The sequence below is a fragment of the Caretta caretta genome, chromosome 15 (genome assembly GCF_965140235.1).
Source record: "Caretta caretta isolate rCarCar2 chromosome 15, rCarCar1.hap1, whole genome shotgun sequence".
Taxonomy (NCBI): domain Eukaryota; kingdom Metazoa; phylum Chordata; order Testudines; family Cheloniidae; genus Caretta; species Caretta caretta.
The window spans coordinates 16,721,674-16,748,134 of record NC_134220.1 but is presented as its reverse complement, the minus strand read 5'-3'; the positions used below and the strand labels follow the sequence as shown (position 1 = coordinate 16,748,134).

At 40.2% G+C, this 26,461-nt stretch overlaps 1 protein-coding gene across 4 annotated transcripts in view; it reads left to right on the top strand.

Annotated features, from left to right (window-relative positions):
* TXNRD2 (thioredoxin reductase 2) overlaps positions 1 to 25,036 on the top strand; it is a 70,980-nt gene extending 45,944 nt beyond the window's left edge. For 3 of the 4 annotated variants that reach the window (XM_048822077.2, XM_048822079.2, XM_048822073.2), the window contains exons 12-17: positions 8,449 to 8,585; positions 14,064 to 14,159; positions 14,419 to 14,511; positions 16,004 to 16,075; positions 17,915 to 18,012; positions 21,052 to 25,036. In XM_048822077.2, the coding sequence (XP_048678034.1) occupies positions 8,449 to 8,585; positions 14,064 to 14,159; positions 14,419 to 14,511; positions 16,004 to 16,075; positions 17,915 to 18,012; positions 21,052 to 21,175 (620 nt within the window). In that variant the 3' untranslated portion in view covers positions 21,176 to 25,036. The remainder of the gene's footprint in view (positions 1 to 8,448; positions 8,586 to 14,063; positions 14,160 to 14,418; positions 14,512 to 16,003; positions 16,076 to 17,914; positions 18,013 to 21,051) is intronic. The other variant, XM_048822075.2, reaches the window with a different exon arrangement.
* Positions 25,037 to 26,461: the final 1,425 nt, after the last annotated feature.

The following is a 26,461-nucleotide window of genomic DNA, read 5'->3' as shown; positions in this document are numbered from 1 at the left end:
TATGTTGTTAAAAGCTTGATATAAAAAAAACTCTCAACGTAGACATCTTTATACTATTCAGAATTGTGAATTAAACATTCAACAGAAGAAAGGAACTCTTGAGTTAAAGAGCTGCTAGTCCAGCTTTAACTCACTATTGTATTGGCCTTATGACAGTTGATGTATTATCATGCTGCAGCACCTAGGTGCAACAGGGTAAGTTAAGGACCCTGGCAATTATTTATTTGCCTCTGTTAGTCAGAGCTTTAACAATATTTGAACATATATTTTTGTGGATTAATAGTTGTATGTCAAATTCTGCCTTCCTAAATTCCCCCTGTAACTTCTGTTGGAGATACTAATATTCACTTCCTGTTCTGAAATATTTTTTGTTCCTGTATGCTGCTGAAGAGCTTCCGTGTTCCACCCCAGAGATGGCTGTAGCATGAGATACCTCCTGCTAATAGGTGAGGTCAACAGAAGAGTCCAGCATGTGTGTATGTAGATCACTGAGTCTCTGGCACTTGGCTAGACCTGTGAGTTTATGTGGAAGGCGCTCAGATAATAGGGTGATATGTGCCAGTATAAAACCCTGCGATGGGCAAGATAGGCTCAGAGTGGAAGAGAGAAGACCAGAGAAAAAAGAACCAAACAGCTTTAGTTTTAAAGATGCAGGGGGAGATTGTATTGAGTCCTCTTGGCCATTCAAATTAATGTTGTGATGCCAACATGTTAAGAAACAGCTCTCTTGAAATGTCTGCATTAATCAATGACACATGTGGCATTCAATGTACATTACTCCCCAACCCTACCAACAATCACCACAAAATATATCCTTCCCCTTTCACAGCATCTTATGGAGGTTCCTCCATGAGGCTCCATTGTCTTGGGGCTGCTCCTTGCACCCACAGTGATGGTGGGTGATTTTTCCAGCCTCTAGCTACGAGCTAGTTGGTCAGGTCAAGAGTGGTTCCTTTCTGGTAGAGGGCTGGGTGGTTGGTTGGGGAAATGGATTTCTGAAGTGCATAGTCTGTTTGTGACCTCTCTTAATTGAGGGACTTGGGGAACCTCTAGTGGGAGGGTAGGTTACTCCTGCCTGGGGGTGGTCTAGCGGAGTGGGCTTTCCTTGGCTAGTAGTGTTGCAGGGTAGAGGAAACAGGGCTCCATATTCTTTCCCAGTACTAGCTCTTCAAACTCCGTCATGGAGCCACTGGCAAAGCGAGGGCCAGTGCCTGCAAGACACTTAACTCACTGTAACAACATCTTTGCCCCATCTCCTCCCTTTTGATCTTTACTGTAGGAGCCATTGAGGGAGGAGGAGCTATGCTGTGCAATCTCTGTGCACCCACTGAAGTGATGGTTGGGTGAGATTCTCTTTCATGCACTCAAAGGCCTGTTTTCTCACCAGGGGGCTTGCATAAATCCACCTAGTTCATTAGCAACTTTGGTGAAATGTTAGGACAAGGTTTTATCTATCTCCTTTGAATCTGTTGGAAAGTGCTATTGAGTGGCTCCTGCCAACACACAAATGAAAGTGTATGCCTTGAGTTCCAATCCATCGATAAAGACAAACTGACTTTATGGAATACCCCAAAATTATTTTCATAGCCAAGCAGGGTGGTGTTCTGGTAAACTGCTGATGCAAAATGAGAAGCATAGACAGAACCAGCACCAAGAGCAGTGGGAGATTTACAGGTTAGCCACACACAAGAGAGCATTGGCTCCCGGATGGATGCAGTGGAGCAAGCATTTTCGAGTCACTGCTTGCTGTTATGTTTGCACTTACCCCACACTGGGATATGGGCACCATGTCTTTGAAATAAAATCACCTTTACTGTAAAAATAATGTATGCCTTAAGCTCTTTGTAAAACTGAAAAGGTATCCAATTGTCCTTGTTATATATGCTCTTCAAGCATTATGCCTTATGACTCTGGGCACCAGGTGATCTCTTTCCTAGTGTGTATGACTGAAGAAAGATCATTGGCTTTTCTTATTAAGAAAGGACTAAGTGTGCCTGAATTGTTTTTATAGCAGTTTTCTTCAAACCTTACAACCACATCAGTTTGGATTAACCAAGAAAACAAATTTTGCTTTGGAGCTTTCCTTTGATACTTCCCATATGTGGAAGTAATGCCCTGATCTCCTCTGGGTATAACCCTGCCAAGCCCCTGTGCAAAAGGGATGATCTTGAGAATCCTCTTCAGAGACTAGGCTGGCCATTGGATTCTTAACCTTTGAACTATTTAGTGGGAAATAATGGATCTCTGTTAATCTCAGAAAACGGTTACCTCTAATGTGCTATAGTTTGCTGAGAGCCTGGATATTTTGTTCTGAATTCCCATTACATTTTGTTTGTTTATTTTAATTCCTAAATCTCCCAGCAGGATGTGATTTCAACATTCTCCTGCTGGAAAGTTGTGTCACTTCTATTAAATGTTAGCCAGAGATGGAGTCTTTCTGGGGTTTTCCCAAGGCCCCATTGCAGTGACATGCAACTAGACTTTCTTAGACAGAATTGTTCTTAACATGACATTTATTTATTGTTGTCTGGTGTGAGAGGGAATTGGCTGATGCTAGATGTGCTGCATTTTGTTTTTCCTTTGGTTAATATGAGGGATCTGAATTTTGTTACATGCTACTTACATTTATCATCATGTGGCTGCCGCAATTGCTTCTTAGTGTTTTGTCAAACCTAGGAACCGAGTGTAATTTACACTTTGATCTGTGTGTGTGTGTGTGTTGAGTGCATTTTTGAACAGCTAAGATGTGAGTTGATGAGCAGTCCCCCTTTGCAATTTCCAGATTCATAGAATCTCAGAAATAAAGGACTGGAAGGGACCTCAAGAGGTCATCTAGGCCAGTCCCCTATGCTGAGGCAGGCCCAGATAAACCTAGACCATCCCTGATAGGTGTTTATCCAACCTGTTCTTAAAAAAATCTTCAGTGATGGGGATTCCACAACCTCCCTTGGAAGATTATTCCAGAGTTTAACTACCCTTATAGTTAGAAAGGTTTCTCTAACATCTAGCCTAAAACTCCCTTACTGCAGATTAAGCCCATTACATCTTGTCCTACCTTCAGTGGACATGGAGAACAATTATCACTGCCCTCTTTGTAATAGCCCTTAACATATTTGAAAACTGTATCCAGTTCCTTCTCCTCAGTCATCTTTTCTCAAGACTAAACATGCCCAGTTCTTTTAACCTTTCCTAAGAGATCAGGTTTTCTAAATCGTTTTTGTTGTTGTTTGTTGCTTTCCTCTGATCTGGTATCTCTCCAATTTATCTACATCTTTCCTAAAGTGTGGCATCCAGTATTTAAGTTGAAGCCTCCAGTGCCAACTAGAGTGGGACAGTTACCTCAGGTGTCTTTACAAATGACACTCTTATTAATACACCCCAGAATATTAGCCTTTTCTTGATTGCATCATATTGTTGATTCCTATTCATTTTGTGATCCACGATAACTATCTGATACTTTTCAGCAGTCCTACGACCTTTCCAGGTATTCCCCATTTTGTAGCTGTGCATTTGATTTTTTCCTTCTTACGTAAAGTACTTTGCACTTGTCTTTATTGAATTTCACCTTGGTGATTTCAGATCAACTCTCCAATTTGTCAAAGTCGTCTTGAATTCTGATCCTGTGCTCCAGAGTGCTTGTAACCCCTCCCAGAAGGGAGTCATCTGCAGATTTTCTAAGCATACTCTGTACTGCATTATCCAAGTCATTAATGTCATCCATACATTCATGACTTGGATGTCAGTGTGAAGACACTGTTTGGTGGAAAATGCTCCAAAGTAATTCCATGCCATCATTATAACTAATGCTACATTTCCTTCAAAGTTCTTATGAGTAAACAAAGGAGTCTGTTCTCCTTACCATGGTGAAGATAGAAGCTTGTGACTACCATTAATAGTGATCAGTCAGAGCATTGCTTTATATGAATATCAGAGCCAGCCTTTATGGACACACAGTCCTTGGTCATTGCCCCCTTAAATTGGGAGACTTAGGAAAATCTCCATTTTCTTTTTATTTATTTTTTTATTTTAACCCTGCAAGGGCCTTAAATTTCAAACGTATGTAAACAACTCTCTAGGTCTGCTTGTTAGTGATTTTATTGCTAAAGATCACAGGCTATCCACTCAGTTATACAGTTACCCAGCACTCCAGTGTCCAGCAGAACCAAAGCCATAGGTGCTTTGATTTTTGTTGTTGGGTTTGGCCAGACAGTAGATTACTTTTGTTGGCACGAGGAGAGCAGCAAGCTCCTTAACAGCTGCTGAGCTAGTTCCTGTGCTGAACAGCTAATATCAGCTTCCCCAGAAGCAGGGGTCGTTCAATACCACAACAAACTGTATGGCATAGCAAACTAAGCATGTGGCTATAATCATAGCTCTGACACAGACTCTGTGGCCTTTGCCAAGTCACACAAGCAGAGCTGACAAGAACTTGCAGGTCTCCATGGGTGAGGTTTTCAAAAGTGCCTTTGAAACATGAGTGCTTTCGTTGGGATGTGCTCCTAAATCATTTAGGTGCTTTGGAAATCTGATGCACGATCAATATTTTTTACTATTTTCTCCCCTTTCAAATGTCAGTTATCGCCAGCTGCCTCTCCTTGGGCATTATTGGCTACTTTCTTGTAGGCATTATAGTAGATGAAGGGGTTTGAAGGAGGAGGGGGTAGTGGCCTTAAAAATCAATTCAGGGAGGGTGGTCCATGCATTAAGGGACCGTGTGGAAGAAAATGCAAGCTGCGGGAGAAGCAGACGAATGAGGGATCAAGACAGGCATCACTGGTTGAGTAGAAGGTTAATGTAATGAGAGACCATAGCAGGTGAGCAGTAAGGAACGTGGTTGTGAAGGAGCAGTTAAACTTGGTGTATATGCCAGAAAACCATCTTGCTAGCCCTCCTCAAAATCCTCTGGCCGGTCCTATGCATAGTGGTGTGTGATCATGGTAGATGGGATTCCTTTACTGCAGAAATGCTTGGTGCAGTCCCTGGTGTGAAACTCTCAACGAAATGGTAGTGGGCGGATTCATTCCAATTTCCAAGGAAGTGATAAAGGAGCTATTATAAAGTCCTACTGAGGTGATATAAACTACCCCCAGGAAATCTTCAATGAACAGACCACTGCAGGATTACCCACAGACCTGTGTTGTGATTTTTTTTCCTGTTTGTGCCCGTTGCTGTGGCTTCTCCTGACTGTAGTTGGAGGTACTGTTGACATATGATGGTGCCATAGGCACCAACTCCGTGGATGCTAAAAAAAAATAGTGGTCCCAGAGGGGAATATGTGGTTTACCAGCAGCCCAACAGATCAGTGCCTCCCATCCACCAGCAGCCCCACCTATCAGCTCCTCCCACTCCATCCCAGCATCTCCTGCCACGATCAGCTGTTCAGTGGCATGCAGGAGGTGCGGGGGGGGGGAGGGGAAGGAGTGGGGACAGGGAGAGGTGGAGCAGGGGGTAAGGACTTGGGAGAAGGGGTGGGGCGGGGTCTGGGGGGGAGGTTGAGCACCCCCCAGGAACCGAGGAAGTTGGCACCTATGGATGGTACACCTGGGCTGCCTGTAGGCTCGTGACCAGTGCCGCATGGATCTGATTGTGTCTGAGGAAAGTTCACTCTAAGAGCTGCTCACTGGGAGACCTCATGTAGGCTCTGGTGGCTACATTTAGTGTATGACTGACCTGGTGTTGGCCCCAGAGGGGAATATGTGGTTTACCTGTTGATTTCATTAGCACAGTTGACTGACAAGTTCCTTCAGGAGCCACTCTGCCAAAGCTTACCTAAAACATTATTTTCTGTACAGACAGCAGGGGAATAGGGACAGGGATAAATCTAGTTTTCAGGGAGACATGGTTACCCTATTTGTTTATTAAAAGTGCTGTTGTCATTCACAATTATTGAAGGGTTGGGTGGGATCATGGCGGGCAAAGGTCAATTAACCATTGTTTGAAGGTGGAACAGGCATCTGTATCTTTCTTTTTCTAGGACGGTGGCATAATATGTTGCAGTTCTGATTTAAAAAAACAAAAAAAACAAAAACCAAACTACAGCCAGCCCTGTGCCCTATATGCTTTCAGAGACTCCTTGTTTTTCAGAGTTCAAGGCGGTGGTCATCTTTAGTGTTTGGAACTGTGATTAAAAGCATGTGTGCTGACTTGTCGGAGAGGCCATTTCTCTGCTTTGATTGGTGGGGTTTGGAGTGTGCTTAGGTTTCTCTTTCTGGGAAGAAGCTGTAAACTGATACTTTCCTAAAACTGTACTTTAAAAAAAGTTGAAACAACCTTGAGAACTTAAGAGTAATTTATCAAAAACAATTAGCCTTACTACCTAACGTTAGGAAGACATGTTAGCAACTGCTTTAATATTGCAGATAGGTGAATGTGGGAAAATGTTAGGGCTCCCTAAATTTGGGATTAGAATTAACCGAGCTACTTGGCTGCATGTGAGAGAATTCATGAGCCAAAGGCTAATACAGTTGATCTGAAGTAAGATTAGTAAATGTAATTCTAGTTTGTGAATGTGAGCCACCGGGGCTGAAAGCCAATACAAATTCATTCTAGTTGAATATTTTATTACTGCTTTCATAACTGCACTTGGGCAATGTAGTTGGGCGTGGGAGTTTCTGAAAGACCAGCAAAGCACACTTTATGTAATTCTTTAGTTGTTAATACAAAATACACATGTTAAAATAGATTGGAATTGGAAAGCTAAGTGCAGATTTGATAAACTCTGTGTTGTGTTTTGTCACAGTGCCTCAAACTAATCTATTGATGAGATTAGGAGTTGGGTGGTTGTTTTTTTTTAAATGTCTGTTGCGTGCTAAGCTTTCTTTTGGCTTTGCCTGGGCAGGAAAAAGGGGAAACTAGAAAACCCCATTAGCTGTCCATTTTCAGAATATCCAGGCTTTACTCTCAGTACACAAAGAAATACAACAGTAGGAAGTTGTTTCACATCCGAGCCAAGATAAGGTCCTGGAGGTTTATTATTTTTGTTGCCTGATAGCATCGGGACTGTGGAGCAAGGGGCAGAGAAGGAACAGCAGATCAGCATCCCATGGGGACAACAGAAGGGAAGACAGACAGATAGCCAAGTGCCGACAGCTTCAGTCAGTACTCCCAGAGGAAGTGTTGGTTTCACCAGATGAAATTAATACACAGAAGTCCTTACTGAGGCATTCAGATGTGACATTGTTTTGGGGGGCCTGGTGATATGGCAGATGTGTAAAGCAGTGAATCATATGTTTACATATAATTAGGTCTGCATTGACAAGCCAGGTTTTCCTTTTGTTTAATAATTTCCTACATTAACATCAAAGACCTTGTTTTTTATAATGCAAACACATTTCCCTTTTTGTTTTGCTTTGCGTTAACATCAAACACGAAACCGTGAGTCCCACACAAAGAGCACATACTCCTGTTCCCTTCCTTTGTAGCCTCCAAAAATGGATACAACTTTAATAGGAGAAGGAAACTTTCCTCATTTTGATTTCTTCTGCTAATTTATCCTATGTGATCACGTTTGCCTTTGCAAGCTCTGCTGATACTGGATAACTTGATTCTGCATGTTACCTTTGCAATAATTTATTATTTGTATTACAGTAGAGCTTAGGAACACCCATCAAGGATCAGGGCCTGTTGTGCTAGGCACTGTACAGACTGCTCAGTGGAATGTTGTCAAGCTTTTGATTGACAAGTAGGATGCTTTCTGCAGTATTTTGCCATTTAGATTCCAGGCCATATGCATATTTTATTGGTTATATAACTTAAAGGAACACCATCAACTTAAATGTGTTCCAAGATGAAAACTTTGTAAAAAAAATAAGCTGTTATAAAACTTAGGGCCAATAGAAACATTGTCACAAATTTTAAAAAAAAATTGCAGGGAAACCAGTTGTCTTAAAATACACAAACATTCCCGTATAATATGTGAGACCCAAACATTATATCACTAGTAACTTGAAAGTGAAGTTAATTTTGCTGATTTTCTTCCTTATCTAAGGTGAAAGAGAAATGAAAGGGTAAACAAGGATTGTCAAGGGAGGGTGGTGGAGGAGGAATAGGATTGTTAAGGGTTCTTTCACTTTGCGTGAATGCTAATTTTCAGAGAAGATGACACTTCAGTTATAAACAATGTGTTGATAACTGCGTTTAATATGTAACATTAAACCTTCTGGCTTCTGCATATAATGCAATGGTCTTATCGTTTTGTTATGGGATAACTTTCTTGAAAATGATGTAAACTAAGGTACTTATAATGGTATTTTCCTTTCACAAAGAGAAATTCATGTCAATAATTTCCACTGAGAGCTTTACACAATCACAGTTTTTTGTTTTCCTTCTTGTTAGGTTATTGAACAGCACCAAGTTCTTGGAAACCTTTGATGGAGAATGACAGGGGTTTTTTTTTTATTAAAGCTGATGAAGAAATATTTTTAACATAAGTTTCTTCATTTCCTTAAGGCCGAGCACCTGACACTAAAACTCTGAATTTGGAGACAATTGGGGTGAAAATTAACTCTGAAACTGGAAAGATCATTGTTGATGCCAGCGAAGCTACTTCTGTTCCTCACATATATGCAATTGGAGACATTACAGAGGTACAATGTCTACATAAACTATTTTACAATAACAGGAAGCTGAACTTTGTTCCTGACTTATAACTAGTGACCAGATGTCATCATGCTTTAACATATATATAGTGTTTTGGTCTTTTTTCACTTTGTACAATGTTATGCCAGCCACCTGGATCAGTAATTTCCTTAACCAAAATCTTGTGAAGTATCTCTGTAGAGATTATTGCTGATGATTATCAGGAAATGCATTACTAGGCAGAAGTTGTTAATCTTTAATATTGTTTTATCCCTTCAAATAAATGTCTTCATGCAGTCCCTGAATGTTGAGTTAAAATATACATAACTACTGGAGCTGAATGAATAAGTCTCAATATGTCTATGGAATGACCGTGAAAATTTCAGTGAATATTTGATTTTTTGGGTTTTTTTTTTAGTTTTATTAGTTCATTGTGATTGGTCACGTGACACTTTCTCTTCCCTGATATGGAACGCTTCTGGCACAAGAATCAGCATCTCCGAATTTTAAAATTTGATTGCCCCAAATATTCATGCATGTGGTTCTGCTTCTCTGTGAACATTCATGCCACGTAAAACTCAATTGCTCAGAAGTTCATGGCAAGAGAACATAAAAGGGGGACAAGCATTCTTGAAGCTCATTCAGTAATTAGTCAAACAAAATGAGCAAAACAAATAGTCACAGATTCTTGCAGCATTAACTCAATTCTAATAATAATCTACAAAATGTGCTATGACAACAGTTTCTTGCACCTGTCAGAATGTACTTCGAGGCACAAGGCCAGATGTTTTCAGTCACGTAAAAACTCAGTGTCCAGTATAAACTGAGCATCTAGAAATGAGTTGTCTTCATAAAATGTTTAATTGTGTATGTCTGCATTATAAGCTTCACAGTTATAGCAAGTCCTCTCACCAGTAAATCAGATTGCTTTGATTCCCAAAGCACATCTTATAAATATTTGAGATAGCCAATACGTGTAATATATGGGCCTGGTCTTGCAAGGTACAGCTTTCCATCCACTACCACTGAAGTTAGTAGCAGTTGAGTGCATCAGTGCTTTTCAGGATTGGTCCTTATATACTTGAGACATCTTTTTTTCAAAAAGGTTTAAATACTGTGATGACATCCATGGGGTATATACAGTAAAAACTGAAAGATCTTTAAACGATTCGTGACTCTGCCACTTTTAAAGAATACAGTTGTCCCAACGCTTCCAAGAGGTATGGTAGGTTACAGAATGTCCTGAGAATAGTCGTCCACATTCTTAACTAGGACTCTGGAACCAGAGAGACATCTCATAACTCTACCTCTCCACCTTTGACCTCTTCCCCTCCATCTAGGCTCACATCTCTTCCTGTTTGTGTCTTTCTGATGTCTTCTCTGGGATGACCTGTTACTTCCTTCAAACTGTCAAAACTGAACTATTCCTTTCCTCCTACACCCTCTCCCCTCCCCCTTTCTCCATCATTGTTGACAACTTCATTATCATTCCCCACCACTCAGACTCTCACCTTTAGGGGTTATCTTTGATTTCTCAGACCCAGACTCTCACCATATCTTATCAGTTCTCCCTCTGTGACATCTCTAGAAGTTTGCCCCTTCCACTCAGTACCTCTTTCAAATCCCTGGTTCATGCCATAGTTGTCTCTCCTGACCTCCTGATTCCTCTCCGCCATACACACACACACATGCTCCAAATGTATTCTGGGTTGGGGGGTTTTTTTTGGGCCTCCTTCCTCTGAACCATCAGGGATGGCCACAGCTGGAGATGGGACACTGGACGGGATGTGCCTGTGCTCTGAGGTGGTACTGAGAGCTCTCTCTCTCTCAGCTGGCTGGTTTTTGTTCAGATGCTCAGGATAGTGCTGGGAAAGAATTTTCTTCCAGGTCAGCTTGGCGTTGGCCAGGGTGTGCGGGGGATCGCCTTTCTTTGCAGAGTGATGCGCAAGTCGCTTGCCAGGATCATCTGGGTATATCTCACTTAATCAGTGCCCTGCCATTGGTCCCTCCTATTCGCTGCCTGTGGCACACAATAGTTTAGTCTCCTGAGGGCTGTGTAATACTTTGGTCAACTTTCGGTTGTTGGGTTTCATGTGTGGCCATACAGGTGGTAGTGATTGTCTGTGATACGCAGGAGGTCAGACTAAATGATTGGGTGATCCCTTCTGGCCTTAACCTCTGTGGTTTTAACCTTTCTTTTCTTGAATCTCTCCAATTCAGAAGCTAGAGGCAGTGTAGGTAGAGCACTGGACTGGGACTCAGAAAACTGGGTTCTGTTCACGATGCTGCTGCTGATCTGCAGTATGACCTTGGGCAAACCACTTCAACTATCTCTGCTTCGCTCCCCTTCCACACATTGTTTCTTTCCCATGTGACTTACCCTGCTGGGCTGGGTGCTTCTCCCCTTTTCCTGTATCTTCGTCTCACTGTTCAAAAATGTCAGCACTTAAAAGCTTCATTCATGTTCTACTGTGACTCATGTTCTCTCTTGTCCCTCCTTTTCCTATTCTGATGCTGTGTGTCTCATTTAGGTTGTAAGCTCTTCAGGGACTCTGAACTAACAATGGTACTCTCATTTTTACACTGTGCCATGCCCACTGTGGGATGACCACTCTGGAAATTTAATCAGTGTTCTCTAGATATGCTCAGTTAAGATCATATTTATGTACCTCTCTATACAGTCTCAGTGCTTTCATTTAAGTAGCTCCCTATAACCCAAGACATAAGAGGGTATGTTGTTCACAGAGTCATAGAATTTAAGGCCAGAAGGGACCGTTATGATCATCTAGTCTGACCTCCAGCGTAACACAAGCCAGAGAATTTCATCCAATATTGAAGTGCGTTTCTATGCTCAAATTAAGTGATATAATCATTTTACGTGAATACCAAATTGTTTGTTAAAGGATTCATTTAGATCATTGAAAACTGGCAATGCTGTCAGTGAAGTGAAACTCCCAACTTAGCTGAATTTCTCTAGCAGATCAAATATCAGGTTTGAAATCACCAGACACTCTAAAACCACTGGTTCGCAACACACCAGGGTCAGCTCGGCCCTTCAGCATATACTAATTGAGAACCATGTATTTTTGTGTGTGTGTGTGTGTGTATCCTTTGGATAAGACCTTTTAAAAGAAGGAAAAAAGCCCTGCCAAAGTCCTTCTTGCTATATGTGGATATCAGTGATTTCCCCCCATCCTGCCCATAAAGGTAGGGTTTGCCACAGGATCCTTGGCCAGCATTGCCCCTCCCTCTGCTTTTGTACAGGGTCTTGCACACTGGTTTTCCACCAGTCTGCTCCCCCCAAACGTAGTTGGCAGCATTTCAGTGCCACTGTAAGTGCATAACTTGTGACATGCATTAGGGTCCTTTGAGATGCAGGGTGCATTTGACAGCTGTTATCTCTTAAAAGTCACTCTTGGCCCTCATTTCCCAAACTCATGTTGCATAGACACTAACTTGCTATTAAATATTAAGAGTTCAATGGGGAAGTTTATCCACAAATTAAACCCCACTTACCTCTTCAGAATGAGTATTGTCACTTTTAAGAGACGTACCTGGCTGGTGCAAATGTAGAATTGTGTGCATGGTTGTGCTCTTGTTTGGAAAATTAGACCATAAATTCATCTGAACTATTCACTTGTATAAACTTCCCAGGGGTGCATCCAGTGCTTTTGAAAAGGTCTCAGAACCCTTTAAGTGAATAGTGGTTTTGTTTGGGGGGTTTTTTAACTGACAAATGAAATCTCATTAGTTTCTTCATTATCAGTAATCGTGAGGGGTTGAGGCGGTAGATTTTGTCTGAGCTAGCAAATATATGTGACAGTTTTGCAAGTCTGGTATAAATTTTATGCTTGTTAAAATCCTCTCTCCCATAGCATTCTTGCTGAAGAAGCATAGCACATGCACCAGAGAAGTGTTGTTATAATGATATTTAACATACGTAGGAGCCACTGTAAATCCGCTTCTTCAAAGGGTGTTGTAGCAACTGTAATGGTGGAAGGTACTGTATGTTGCTTTGCTAGGGTGTTCTGAACAGAAATAAGACCAAAAAACTGAGTCATGTTAGAACAAATATACAGCACTTCAAAGCTTCTAAAATTCTCCTAGGAGGCCTTAAATGTTTAATATGTTGAAAGGATTCTTATGAACAATTCAAATCAATGATAATCAACTGAGTAGTTGTACACATGACTGCAAAGTGAGTGTTGACTTCAAATATTTACCAGGGAAGGTCTTAAAGCTGCTGTTTTATGAGAAATTGTTCTTTATCTGCATGGATGTTTTAGTAATTAGTTGGGTTTTGTGGAATGCATGGCAGTGCTTTCACAATTTTATCTCTCGTTCCAATCTTCTATTCATTTCTGGAATGCCAAAACAACATCTGTATTTCCTGCTACAGAAATGATTGGCAGACATTTTTCAGGCAAATGTATGTAAGAAAAAACAAATGGCAAACTTCATCTGGTAAATGACATTTACAGATCTTGGAAGCGAAAATGCTTTGTTTGAAAAGCCATTATTTGATGGATCTTTTTAAACAACAAAAAAAGCATAGGTTTGCAGTTCCATGATTTGTCATGGGTTGTGGAGAAAAATAGGCTAGTTTTCATTGACCTATGAAGCATGTGTATCAGGTACAGTATACATAAGTGCTTACAATACTAAATTGTTTGGATTTGACTTTTGGTATGGAAATCTATGACTCCATCACTACTCAGTGAGTATTAACATAGAGAATCCAAGTATAAAGGAGGTGCAATGGATGGTGGAGGAGACAATAAAATCCAAGGAAAACTACAAGAAAATTTGCAGTTCAGCTGATATTCGCATGTGCGCAGAAGTGATTCACAGTTAGATAAGCTATTACCAGCAGGACAGTGGGGTGGGAGGAGGTATTGTTTCATGATTTCTGTGTGTATATAAAGTCTGCTGCAGTTTCCACGGTACACATCTGATGAAGTGAGCTGTAGCTCACGAAAGCTCATGCTCAAATAAATTGGTTAGTCTCTAAGGTGCCACAAGTACTCCTTTTCTTTTTGCGAATACAGACTAACACGGCTGTTCCTCTGAAACAGTTAATACTATATACATAGAAATCTTATGGATAAGCTGGGAGGAGGGAATTAATCGAAGTGTCATTAGATACCCCAAGTGTTTTACAATAGTCAATAAAAGTTTGAAAAGCTTGGGTGGGTAGAGTGGGAAATCTTGGTTTTGATATTTGCTGAATCCCATTTCTAAGGTAGTGGTTAGTTGGAATACTAGGAAGGAAACCGTTAGATTGCAAAAGTATTGTGGCAGCCACCTAATGGCTTTGAGTGAATCTGAGAAGTATGACATCTAGATGGGACCTAAATCCACCAGCCATGGTCCTTTATAAAACATCAGCGCTACCTCTCAAAAAATCTTCCAGCTGCTGCCTCTTCACTTCCTCACATAATTTCTCCACTTAGCTTCTTGATCTCTTTCCCACTCTTTCTTCTCAGGGGCGCCCTGAATTGACGCCTACGGCGATGGCTGCAGGAAAGTTGCTGGCTCAGCGTCTGTTTGGCCAGTCTTCAGAACTGATGGATTATGACAATGTGAGTTGTTACTTTTTTTTTTCAGTATTGTTTAAAATGGTTAAAAACAAAACCCAACACCCTAGTAAATAGACAAGAATCATTTTTTCTAATTTGGGATCCAGCTTTTCAGACTGAGTGCACTGAAACTAGAATTCTTCTCGCTGTTGCAAAAGTCTCCTTATCAAATCACATATTTTTGTAGTTGCTAAATGCCTAGTGAGTGTCTTTCATCATATGGTTCGACTGTAACATTTGGGGTTGTTTTATGATGTGCCAGGTACCCACTACAGTTTTCACTCCTCTGGAATACGGTTGTGTAGGACTGTCAGAAGAAAAGGCAGTGGAACATTATGGACTGGATAACTTAGAGGTATTAAAATTTTTAATTGTTTAACTAGGACTTAGTTTCAGCATGGAGAGATGGGAACTTTTACCTGTGGAAACTATGGTAACAAGTAAAAGTGATTTTTGTGCAGCCATTGGTCTAGATCCCCAAGCCACTACTCCACATGGTTAGGAAGATTGAACGTAACTGCTCCAGAGACACCAAGGACCTCAATTTCAAAAGCAGGTGGTGTAACACGTAACTTGGGAAACCAAATTACTATTTTAATGAGTGATAAGTTACAGCCATCATTAAATGGAACTGCTACATCCCATTTGAGTCTTCAAAATTAGCTGCCCAGCTGCCTTATTCACCTAAAGGTTTCTGACGTCCCCTTGAACTTTCAGGTAAACAGATTTCTACTATAGTTCCATTTGTTTGATTGAAAATACACTGGTCTGGTATACTTATGCACTGCACGCAGATGAATAAAATTGCTTCAGGAATACATTCACCATCCACACAAGCCATGATGAGTTGCGTGTGAGTTGCAATGCACCATTGCTGGTGAGGAAGTTCAGAATCATTGTTTCTATTCAGCTGCTGCACTGTTATAACAAATCATGATTCCAGTTAGCCACTTTGCAAAAGAAATGTAGGGGTCTCTTTATTCAGTCTTCAAAGAAAGGTCATCTAGGTGTAACGCTTTATATTGTGGAAATGGAAATTGTAATAATTGGCAACTTCCTAGTTCATGTGCAGTCAGTTACTGATAGATTCTTGGTTACCTTGATACTCAATTTATGCTTTGAAATCAACATTAGGCTTTAGTGCTTTTATCGCTTCTACTGTAATTCATTGCTTTCTGGGTCTTAACACCACCTGAAGGACCATAAATGGCAACAAAGCAATTGTTCTTTCCAAGCAGTTGATTTTTTGCATACAGTATTTGTCTTAGCTATGGCTATAGGTGAACCTCATTATACTGCAAGAAAGAGATTGGTTGATTTAAAAAATTGTTTACTGGACAGTCTGGAAAAATTACCCTTTCAATTTCCCCTGCAGTACATGATTACAGATATGAAGAGCTTACAGTTTTTCATATGCTCAAAAACTTAGGAATTCCCTCACCTTTTGGTCAAAAGAGGTCTGAATCAAATTAAGATCAGATGATTATTTTGAATTCAGGACACTAGAAATGAGTAATCTGACTTTTTTCATATATAGAGAGAGAGATATCCTGTATAAATAGCTGAGCTTTCCATGAAAAAGATTTTTTCTGCTCTTGGTCTTGCTTTTCATGTGTACTTTTTATCACAGTAACTGCATATCTTGTAAGCTTTAAAAAGAAATCTAGCCCACTAATTAATGCTGTTATAAAAACCAATCTTGGTCTATTTTTCTGTTTATACAGCACTAGTGTATAGTACCAATTGTGTACAATAATAATAATCATGAAGTTATCATGTCAAATGTCTGGTAGTTATAGAAATATATATTCTAACAAGGAATCTTAATATTCATTTTTCCCAATCAGGTATACCATGCATATTATACACCTTTGGAATTTACAGTGGCTGAAAGAGAGACAACTCAGTGTTACATAAAAGTAAGCATTCAGAACTTTTAACTTTTATTAAAACAAGTGATATGGTCTATATTTTGCTTTAGGAACAAAAAGCATTTGTCAGATTGCTGAAAAACTTTCTCAAAATTGATGGGTTCTTTTCCCAATCATCAACCATTTTTCTCTAGCCACAGTCTCTCACTTTTGATATTCCTCACATAACACTTTACATCTTCAAAGCACTTGACGAGGAGTTAGCAGTTCTCACTGCTGATAGAGTGCTCCACAGACAACACATTCAGTTCTTAGGGAATTTCTGAATATTTATTCAGATCAGGATATTATTGTGCCGCCTTTTTTCTTTAAGACAAGGGAGGCAGTTCTTCATCAGCTAAATGTAATCTTTGAATTGTCGTCCCATTTGTCCTTATAAAACAAGCCACAAAGGCCTCCCTGTTTTACACCAGAGCTTCAGACCTGAAGTAAATCTCATTTTTTGGAACAGTTCATTTACTCTGATTGTAAGGTTTGCAGGCCCACTTGACTGTAGAAAGAAGCTTGGCTAGGATGAAGCATAATATCAGTGGAATATCTAGTACATTTTTATGTCAGGGGGGACTAACTTCTACCTTTGCAGTGGGATGAATGTATTGACCTAATAGGTCCAGCTCAAAGTATTATGCTCCTAACACCCTATGCCTAGGATATGCCAGACACTGATAGTTGAAGGGATTTCCCTCTATACATTTGTCAAATGCAACCTACAAAAACAGTTAGGTTGCTTTTATCAATGTCATGTCCAGCATAAGAAGTGAAGTGTCATTACTTCTCCTCAGCCATTACGTTTAGAAAGAGGTAATGGTAGAGCAGGATTTGAGGACAAGATGGCAGTGATACAATATCTGCTGAGAGTCACTTTGCAGATAATGCTTATTAAACTTTCCCACAAAACAAGTGAATAAACATTAAACTTGCAGTTGACTTTGAACCTCTGTGAGGGGTTTTTTGTTGTTTACAATCTTTTCAATATTAATGAATGTCTTATCAGGAGTACTGCTGTTATACAGCGGTGATGAATGAATCCACAGTCCCTATGCAGCCTTTAACAGTCCAGGCTGACATGCGTAGCAGAGCCTTTTGGACCAGTGGCGATTCAGTGCCTGATACAGATGCTCAGCTACATAGGGAGATTGTCACTATTCTTAGAGTGAAAGTGCTAAGATGCTGTCCTGTATAATCCACTTTCCAGCGTTGTTCTGGAACACAGGTGAGCATTCAGTGAGTCAGGCCTCCACACTCTTAATTGCCCACAGCAGATTCAACACTCTTCGCTCCTTCCTGGGCTTGACTAACTTTAAAAAAAAGTCACTTTGCATATATGGTAAATGTACCTAGCCAGACAGGCTGCCATAAATGTTCTTTGACTGAATTATAATGGCACGGGATGACCTGTGGTCAATGGTGACCATCTTTGGAAGTTCAGCTAATCAGCTGCCAAGAATTCCCATGTGACCAGCCTGTATCTCAATCAGAGAAGTGCTAACTTGGCCAATCTGGGTCAAAATGAGGTTAGGATGGGTATTGGACCACCAAGGACATTTGTAAGATGTCACCTGACAAACCACAAAGCACGTCACTTACTTTAAATCATTGTTTACTGATGACTCGCTAAAGTCTGCAGGATGCGCCACAGAGAAGCCTGAAGTGTTGGGAATGTAGATTAAAACCTCAGTTCAGCAAATCATTTAAGCCCATGCGTAAATCCCAGTGAAGTCAGTGGGATTTAAGCAGTGGTTAAATGCTTTGCTCCATAGGGGATAGGCGGCTGAACTAGTACTTTGGGGAAGCCCAGCTTCATGCCCCATGATGTTTTGCATTCAGATGGTATGCCTGCGAAAAAAAGAGCAGCGGATCATTGGCCTTCATTTCATTGGACCAAATGCAGGTGAAGTGATTCAAGGATTTGCTCTTGGAATAAAGTAAGTACAAAGGAATGTCTCTACTTTTAAAGCCTGATTTTTAAGTTATTGTAAGAGTATAAAAGATATCTGCTGAATTTTGGCAACTCTATAAAGAATCGATGTTTTATGTTACTTTTATGTAGTATTACACATATTTTCACTAAAATACTGTCATTCTTCATTGCGATATACTGGATTTAGTTAAAGAAATAATGGCTATAGTTAAGGAACAACTTAGGCAAAATGTATGATTGGCCAGGCATTGTTACATCAAAATATCAGCTTGAGTGTCCACCTATTAAGTTTGGTTCCTTCAAAGAATGACAGAGAAGCCTTTCCCAGCATTCGCAAAAAGAAAAGGAGTACTTGTGGCACCTTAGAGACTAACCAATTTATTTGAGCATGAGCTTTCGTGAGCCACAGCTCACTTCATCAGATGTGTACCGTGGAAACTGCAGCAGACTTTATATACACACAGAGAATATGAAACAATACCTCCTCCCACCCCACTGTCCTGCTGGTAATAGCTTATCTAAAGTGATCAACAGGTGGGCCATTTCCAGCACAAATCCAGGTTTTCTCACCCTCCACCCCCCCACACACAAATTCACTCTCCTGCTGGTGCTAGCCCATCCAAAGTGACAACTCTTTACATAATCAAGTCGGGCTATTTCCTGCATAGATCCAGGTTTTCTCACTTCCCCCCCACCCCCATACACAAATGGTTTTATAAACCTGTACAAGCCTTTTCTTTTTTTTTTTAAAAAAAAGTTCACTTTGATGTGTTGTCCATGAGAGGCCTCCTTATACCAGTCGGGTCTCCTAAGGATCTCGACCCTTTAAATGTGCCACCTTCCAGATCCTGATTCAAGTCTAGCCACCATCTGACTTAAATGAGACTAGACAACTCCTTCATTGCCTGGAGCCCTATATGAGCTTTTATGCTTTAGGGCATAAGCCTACTGCTAAGTGAGAAGGTGAGGAAGAAGCTTCTCCTATGTGTTGGGAGTTCTTTCATAATTTCCCATTATATGGAGATTTTACACCTTCTGAAATGTTTGGTACCAGCCACTGAGACAGACAGGACACTGGACTAGGTGAACCATTGGTCTGATGTAGAATGAGAGTTTGTTTTCATTGATAGTGAGGCACTTTCTCCTCTTGGGTTGAGTCCCCTGCCTTCTTTTCACTCCTAGCTTGAGGAACAATCCTAAGTCCTCTCTCTAAAGTGCAGAACATCACCGCTAGATCTGAGATGTGCCCGAGTGCTTTTTTCATTCCTCCCTTTGTCACTGACTTGCATCTTCAGAAATGTTTATTATAACAATTAAATGTATCGTTCCGAACGCCATACTATTTTATGAAGAAGGCAAACTCTGATCCCTGAGAAACTTTTTCCTAAGGATAATGTCAGCTAGTTGTCCTAAATGTCATCACCATATTATTATGGCGTTGTTGGCTTTTACTTCTGAGTGTAGCATAAATGAAAAGCAGAAAGGACTAAGGCAGCAGGACCACAAGTATCATGTGAGGAATATCTTGGAAATTGTTGACTGCAGTATACCCCAAATATGCATATTTCCAACATATGTGTAGTTCATTAGTTGCCAGTGGTAGAAATTCTAGTATTGCGTTTTTTAGGAGGTTATCGTTTTGAAGTTTTATCCAAAATAACCAATGCAAAGGAAGTATTTGAAACTGGAGCACTTTTCTGCCTTGCCTCTAGCCACAGTAACAGATTTTCAGAAGGTCAAATCTTGGTGTTGGTATACTGCTGTATTTCACAAGTCTTGGGTTTATAATGTACAATACAGGCGTAGTAAGTCTGAACTGCCATTTCACTTGATCAAATATTAGCTCTTATTTTATCCCCCATTTAAAAGGATGTCCCCTGCCAAAATAATCTGTGCTCTGGTAACGTGTGGTCTCTGCTGATTTTTATCCTACAGGGATTCGCCGATGCATATGAGATACTAGTGAAGGTTTCTTCCTTTTTTCTCAGTATCTAATTTTTCCAGCCTGAAACAATACTTAAATTTAGATCTTTGATCATGTTGCAGCATTTTCAGAAAATGACTTGACAGGAATAGTGGCACGTTTTAGGTATGACTGCACTGCAGCTGGGAGAGTGCCTCTCAACATGGAAAGACAGACTGGCCCTAGCTTTGCTCATGCTATCATGCTAAAAAGAACAGTGTGGACATGGCAGCTGAGGCTAACCATCCAAGCCCACCTAACCCCCTCGGTCTGAACTCCTGCTCTGCAGCATCCACACTGCTAATTTAGTGTGCTAGCTCGCACAGAGCTAGCGTGAGTCTGGGTACCCAGGCTGAGAGGCACACTCCTAGCTGCAGTGTAGACAAACCCTTAAAGGTCATCTAGGTCTACGCCTCTTGTGGTCAGAAGACTGAAGGAATTAACCAAGTAGGTTTGGCAGGTGCAGAAGTGGAAATCATGGATGCATGCTATGTACCTTTTGGAGAAGTTTTCTCTTGTTTGCATTATAGGAAATTGCAAGTGTAAGCACCATACACCGTCTGATATTCTGAGAGGGCAGTCTCATCTCTCTTCCAGCTGATTTTTGCCTGCAAACCAAACTATGATTTTTTCCTACATGGCTACCAGGAAAACCTGATGTCCATCTGCAAATGTTTTAATACCTGAAAGTATGGTCTTGTAGTTAAGAAACTGGACTGTGACTCACGAGATCTGGATTTAGTTCCTTGCTTTACCACACTCACTATGTGACCTTGGGCACATGAGTTAATCTCTCTGTACCTCAACTCTTCACCTATAAAAATAAGAATAATAATCCTTCCCTACCTCACAATGTTGTAAAGATAAATCCTTGAATGGTTACCACGTAAGTACCTTCATAGACTATGGTTGTGTTGGGAATTGTCTCTGCTTTGCTTTTTGGACAATAGCTTCAAATGTAATTTCTCCACTCGATATTACTCTGGAAAAAGAGAATAAGGTAAACCCAGTCTGATGCTTTGTGCCATTACAGATGTGTTATGTGTACAGAGTATGACTTTGTTCATTTTTTTTTGGTAGATGTGGCGCTACGTATGCGCAGATGATGAAGACAGTTGGCATTCACCCTACCTGTGCTGAGGAAGTAACCAAGTTATATATCACAAAGCGCTCTGGTTTGGATGCAAAGGTCACAGGTTGCTGAGGTTAAGTACAATCCCTGGACAGAAGTTAAAAGCACACAGTAGAACTGAGAAGGAAAAAGAACATTCTGAACTGACACAGCTTTGGTAATCGTAGTCCTGCAGTCAAGGTTTCCTAGGTATCACTCCTTCAGTAGACAACAAAAAGCGAATTTTACAATCCCAGCCATACAGTACCTACCTTACGAACTGCCCACACACATCTTTAAAATCAACGCAGTACTTAACCTTCAGGAAATAAGATTTATGTTAAAAAGCATCACTTCTGAAGTACCTGTGTCCTTTGTCTTGCTGGGAGCTAGAGAAAGTCATGATTTTCTGTACATCAAAACGTTTCTTGCCCATCACTTGGCAGCTAAAGCCATGTAAAACTTAAATGGATGTCACTTTGTTACAGGAACAGTGGCCATCACACTACTAACCATTCCCACCCACTGGCAAATTAATCCCACTTGGATGTCATCCCTCAGAGAAATGCATTGTGAAACAGAGGTGAAGAGGATGCCAGATATCTGGAGCTCTCTGACAGTGAATGTGTGACTTCCGTAGCCAGGGTTTTCCCAATAGAACACCTTGCTACTGACCTCCCCCAAGAATTCATCCATGAGGAATGATGTCCAAATCTCACTGAACTGAACCAGGGTCTCAGATAGTGAATAGAGAACACGGGCAATAATTCCTTCTCAGCTCGGGCAATACAGCTCCCTATTGGTGGTAATCACGAGAGTTCAAAGTCAGGGCTCATTGACAGGAGACAGATCCCAAAGCATATAGCAGTAGGTAAGCAGCCTTCAGTGTTTCAGGGAAATGTACGATGTACAGGAATTGGTAATAGGAGAATATAAAGTGATCATTAGGGTTGTTACACTATTGGGCGAGTTCACTGTTGGCATAGGCAGTGTGTGTCATTGTGGAAGCTCATAGAATTCCTTTAGAAATGAGGAAATTTTGCCATTTAAACACTTACAGAAAGAACTTTGGGGTTGGTGAGAACTTCCCTGCACATTTTTCAAATTGCCAATTAATTTCAGCTCAGATTGAAATGGCAGATCACACAAATTACTACTCCAATGCCAAATAGCAAGCAATACTGAAAATTGGAATTGAACATAGAACGCTGTGTGTGCTGTTCACACAGGTCAAATATTTGACATGAATTGGAGTGGGTGTATATGATCTGTGGTTTTTTAAAATAGATTTTCATTGATAAACTAAAACTGCTGTAACTCTCACAATTAGCTTGTGGTAGTTGGGATCTGAACTGCATTATATTAAAAAAAAAAAAAAAAACCCAGAAAGGAGATGTACGTGTTCAGAGCTCACCTTAAGATACCTGTCTGCAAACTGTTCTTTCAGCGTATTGCCCAAACTTCCTGTAGGAAGAAAGCATTCACCTAGTGTGAGCTGCTTCTTCTTCATATTGGCCAGAAGGGGGAGATCCTGACTAACGTGACAATATAAAAACAAGATAGAAGTCCAATAGCAGAGATGCTTTTGCCAAATACTGTTAAATAGCAGCCTGACAAAGGCAAAACAAAAACACAAACCCTCAGATTTTCATTTCAAGTAGCAATTTATTGCTAATACTGTATTTTGAGAAGTGCAATCACATATTTACTTACAACCCTTTAAAACAATGCATGTGGGAAGGGGAGGGGTTAGTTACCATTCTTTAGAAAGAAACAATAAAAATCAGTCTTTCATGCTGTATTTTAAACAGCAATATTTTTGCAAACGAGTTTTGACAGTTTCCTAGCCATCCTCGTCCTGTTAATTGCAAAGTTCTTAAAAACAGTTCGCTGACCGTGTATATCTTTGAAACTTTTTTCTTAGACTGCCCATTTTAAAACCTTGTTAGTTTACTATTTCACTGAGAGTTATACTATAGACAAGTGGTGGATTTTATTTAAGTTTAAAACGTATCTTGCCTCCAGAATTGTACAACGCATGCCCCAGAAGCTATTGAAAAACTCTGAAGCTTCAGCAGACATTATCAAAACGAGTGTAATAGTACTTATCAACACACCATCAAGGTGGTATTACAATAAATTCCTTTCAGGGATCTGACTTTAAAAACAAAACAGAACCAGCACTGTGGGGTTTTAACTGCCTCATTTCCAAAGTTTGACACTGTAAATCTTAAATGTGTTATAAATGTATTAAGTCTTGATCCTGTAGGTGAAGCAGATAATATACCCTAGCAGTACAGAGAGAGCAAATAGGTTTCCTACTGCTGTTCAAGAAAAATAAAAGTAAAAGCTGTATATGATGTGTTACAATATTTCTAAGTTAGTTTCACAAAGCTAGAATTTCAAGATACAATTCACAGCTATTGCGGCTTTTCCTAAAAACAAACAAACAAAAAAACCGCACCATACACACAAATTAAGGATAAGTTGCTTCCCAGATCTGTGACTCCTAACATTACAGATTTTAGAGTAGCATGTTCAAACTAGGATTTGTATTGCATAGTCCATAAAAGAGAGGAGTGGTTCAATCAAACGCTGTTGCCTAGTGAATATAGCATTCTGCATTTCTCATCACATATGTTGATTTGTTTGAGTCACCACTAAGAACAAGTCTATGGACTTGCAGGTGAAAGGAAACATTTTGGGAACGGAAATGTATTTGGTGTACTGCCTTTTTGTTGCTACTCCCTTCATAAAAAATGTTTTGAAAATGTCATGTTCACACACGCGTAGTCAAAACCTCCCTATCTCCTTTGGTAAAAGAGGACATCCTGCGGAAACATAATATTGGAGCCAAAACACCTCTGTACATTTTTGAGCAATTAAAAAAAAAAACCTTACAGTAAACTTTTTAAAATTCTTTCAAAATATTTTAGTTGATTTAAATATTGAGCATTTCAGAGCAAAACCTATTTGATCTTTCTCAGCTGCTGTGACATATTATCTGCTTCACCTAGAGCATTTCGGTTTTCAGAGATCTTGCTAGGAGAAACAGCCCTCAATTGGTTATAAGGTGTATGTGTGAGAATTTCTAATGATCTCTGTGTTGAACCATGGCATTGCTCATTCCCTTTGCATGCATTACTCAGGCACCCACTGGTTCAGCCATGGACCATGTTGCTGTTGTACTCAGTCCTACCTGTGGAGTTTTTGTGCATTATGTGCCATTAGAGAGAGGCCCAGGAGGTGAGATGAGTTAATTTCCCTTCTATCATGAGACTGCCAATGGAAAAAACAACTTGCTGTACTGCAACCAGTAAAGAGATCTGGTGGGAAACTGTCCAAGATTTTATGTGGGGTGTGAAATTAATCCACATCATCAGTGTCTGAAGTAGCCGTCTAAGGGAGACTTTTTTTGTTTTCAACAATTTATTTTCACTTGTTTAGAATCACAATATGGTCTTATATAGACTCCATGAAAATTGATCTTGCATCTTAAATTGCATCCTGGCTCTGGTCCTCATTGACTACAACGTGTTGTCCACTGAAGTAAATCTTGATGTACGTTCATAGCTACAAAACACTGATGTGTCAGAACCAAGAGTGAGGCAGAGTAACTGAAAACTACTTGGATTGGTATTATTTTTTTGGTGGATTCCTTGTGTGCTCTCCAGGGATAGCCTTTTGTAATAAAATCAGCCTGTCTAATGTCAAGTGCAAAGTCTGATAGATGCTGCAAATTATTTACTCTGTGTGTAAGTGAAAATGTATGTTTAAATGAATACATGCAGTCAGGCTGTCTTCTCGGGGTGCCAGCTAATGATGGCTTGTGTGTCAAACCACACAGTGGAGTAGACAAGTCTGAGGATTGCTGGACCCCTATTAAATATATATATATATATGATCCTGATATTTATTGTTACATTATGGACAAATAAATGATTTTCTTAAAGACTATGTTGCAATGTCTTTGCTTAACTTAATTTACAAGCATGGTCTGTGCTTACTGAAAACTTCATTCTAGTGGTCATCAATTAAAAGTGGGGCCTTTTTATTCTAATGTTTCTGTTGGTGGGATGCTGATTGGTAAGGAAACTAAAAACAGTCACCAAATGAAATTCAATGCCTAGAACGTGAAGTCACAGACATATCTCTCAGCTACCTAATCTCTCTAGTTACTAGCCCCTGAAAACTTTAATGGATTTCTAGCTTTACAGCACAGCAGGGTGACCTTGTTTTATTTTAAATTTAAAACAAAGGAACTCCTTACGCTCTGTAGCTATGCTTTCAAATATTCTCATGGCTTGCCCAGGTAATGAGAGCTACCGGATTGGCTCATAATACATGTGTGTTGATGATGATGTGCCTTCAAGAAGCATGCTAAGAGGAAACTCCCTTGAAACACTGGGAAGTCAAAGGATTAAACAAAGCATTTATTTGCCTTGTTTACAAGGCACAAATAAAATGGATTATAGTGAAACTGCATTACAGCAAAACTAACTAGTTGATTATGGGTAGTGCTAGGAGAAAACATGTTGCAAAAGAAATTAGGAATTAACTTTAGTAGAACATTGTTGTAGCCCATGTGATGAACTTCTGTCCATCAGAGGAGAAAGAACCACATTGTCTGGTTTCATTCTCAACTTCCTTTTATCTCTCTCGTCTGCTCTCCTTGGTGAGAAGTTCCCACTTAGGTATTACCTGATAATCAGACCTCTAACTGGTTAGTTTAAAATTAATTCTCGCATGGATTCTGCCCTTGGTGTGGTCTTGAAAAGGAATACTGTCACTTAGCTGTGTTAAAGGCCTTTTCACTCACACGCAGTTGATCTCTTGAGGTTTCACTGTAGCTTTTAGCTTTCTGGACCCATTTGTCTTAGTTTCAACATAAAATTTTAATCCTGTGGCAAATTAAAATAGAGAAAAGAATAACAGAACAGGCATATCTTGATGCAATTAGGCTAGTCTTTAAACCTGGGGATTCAGTATTCTGCATTATTTAGGCTGCCTCTACACTACAAGCAATTGCTGTGATTCCCCTGCTTGTGTATGCGTACTGCTGGTAGCTACCATGAGTAGAGCAGTGTAGCCAGGACACACAGGTAGCCGCAATAGAGGTATAGCTGTTGAACTAGAGGTGTGTATATCTTGCTTAGGGTAAGAGAGGTCCCAGGTTCAAATCCTAGCTAAATTGGCTTTTTTTTTTTTTTTAAATGAGCCCAGTTGGTTCAATTGACAAAGGGTCAGATTTTTAATCTGAGGGTCCACGGTTCAAGTCCCTGTTCAAAGGGTATCTTTTCTAGGAGTTCTTTTGGTGAAGGTTCATGGCTTGTGTTATACGGGAGGTCTGACTAGATTATCACAATGGTCCCTTCTGGC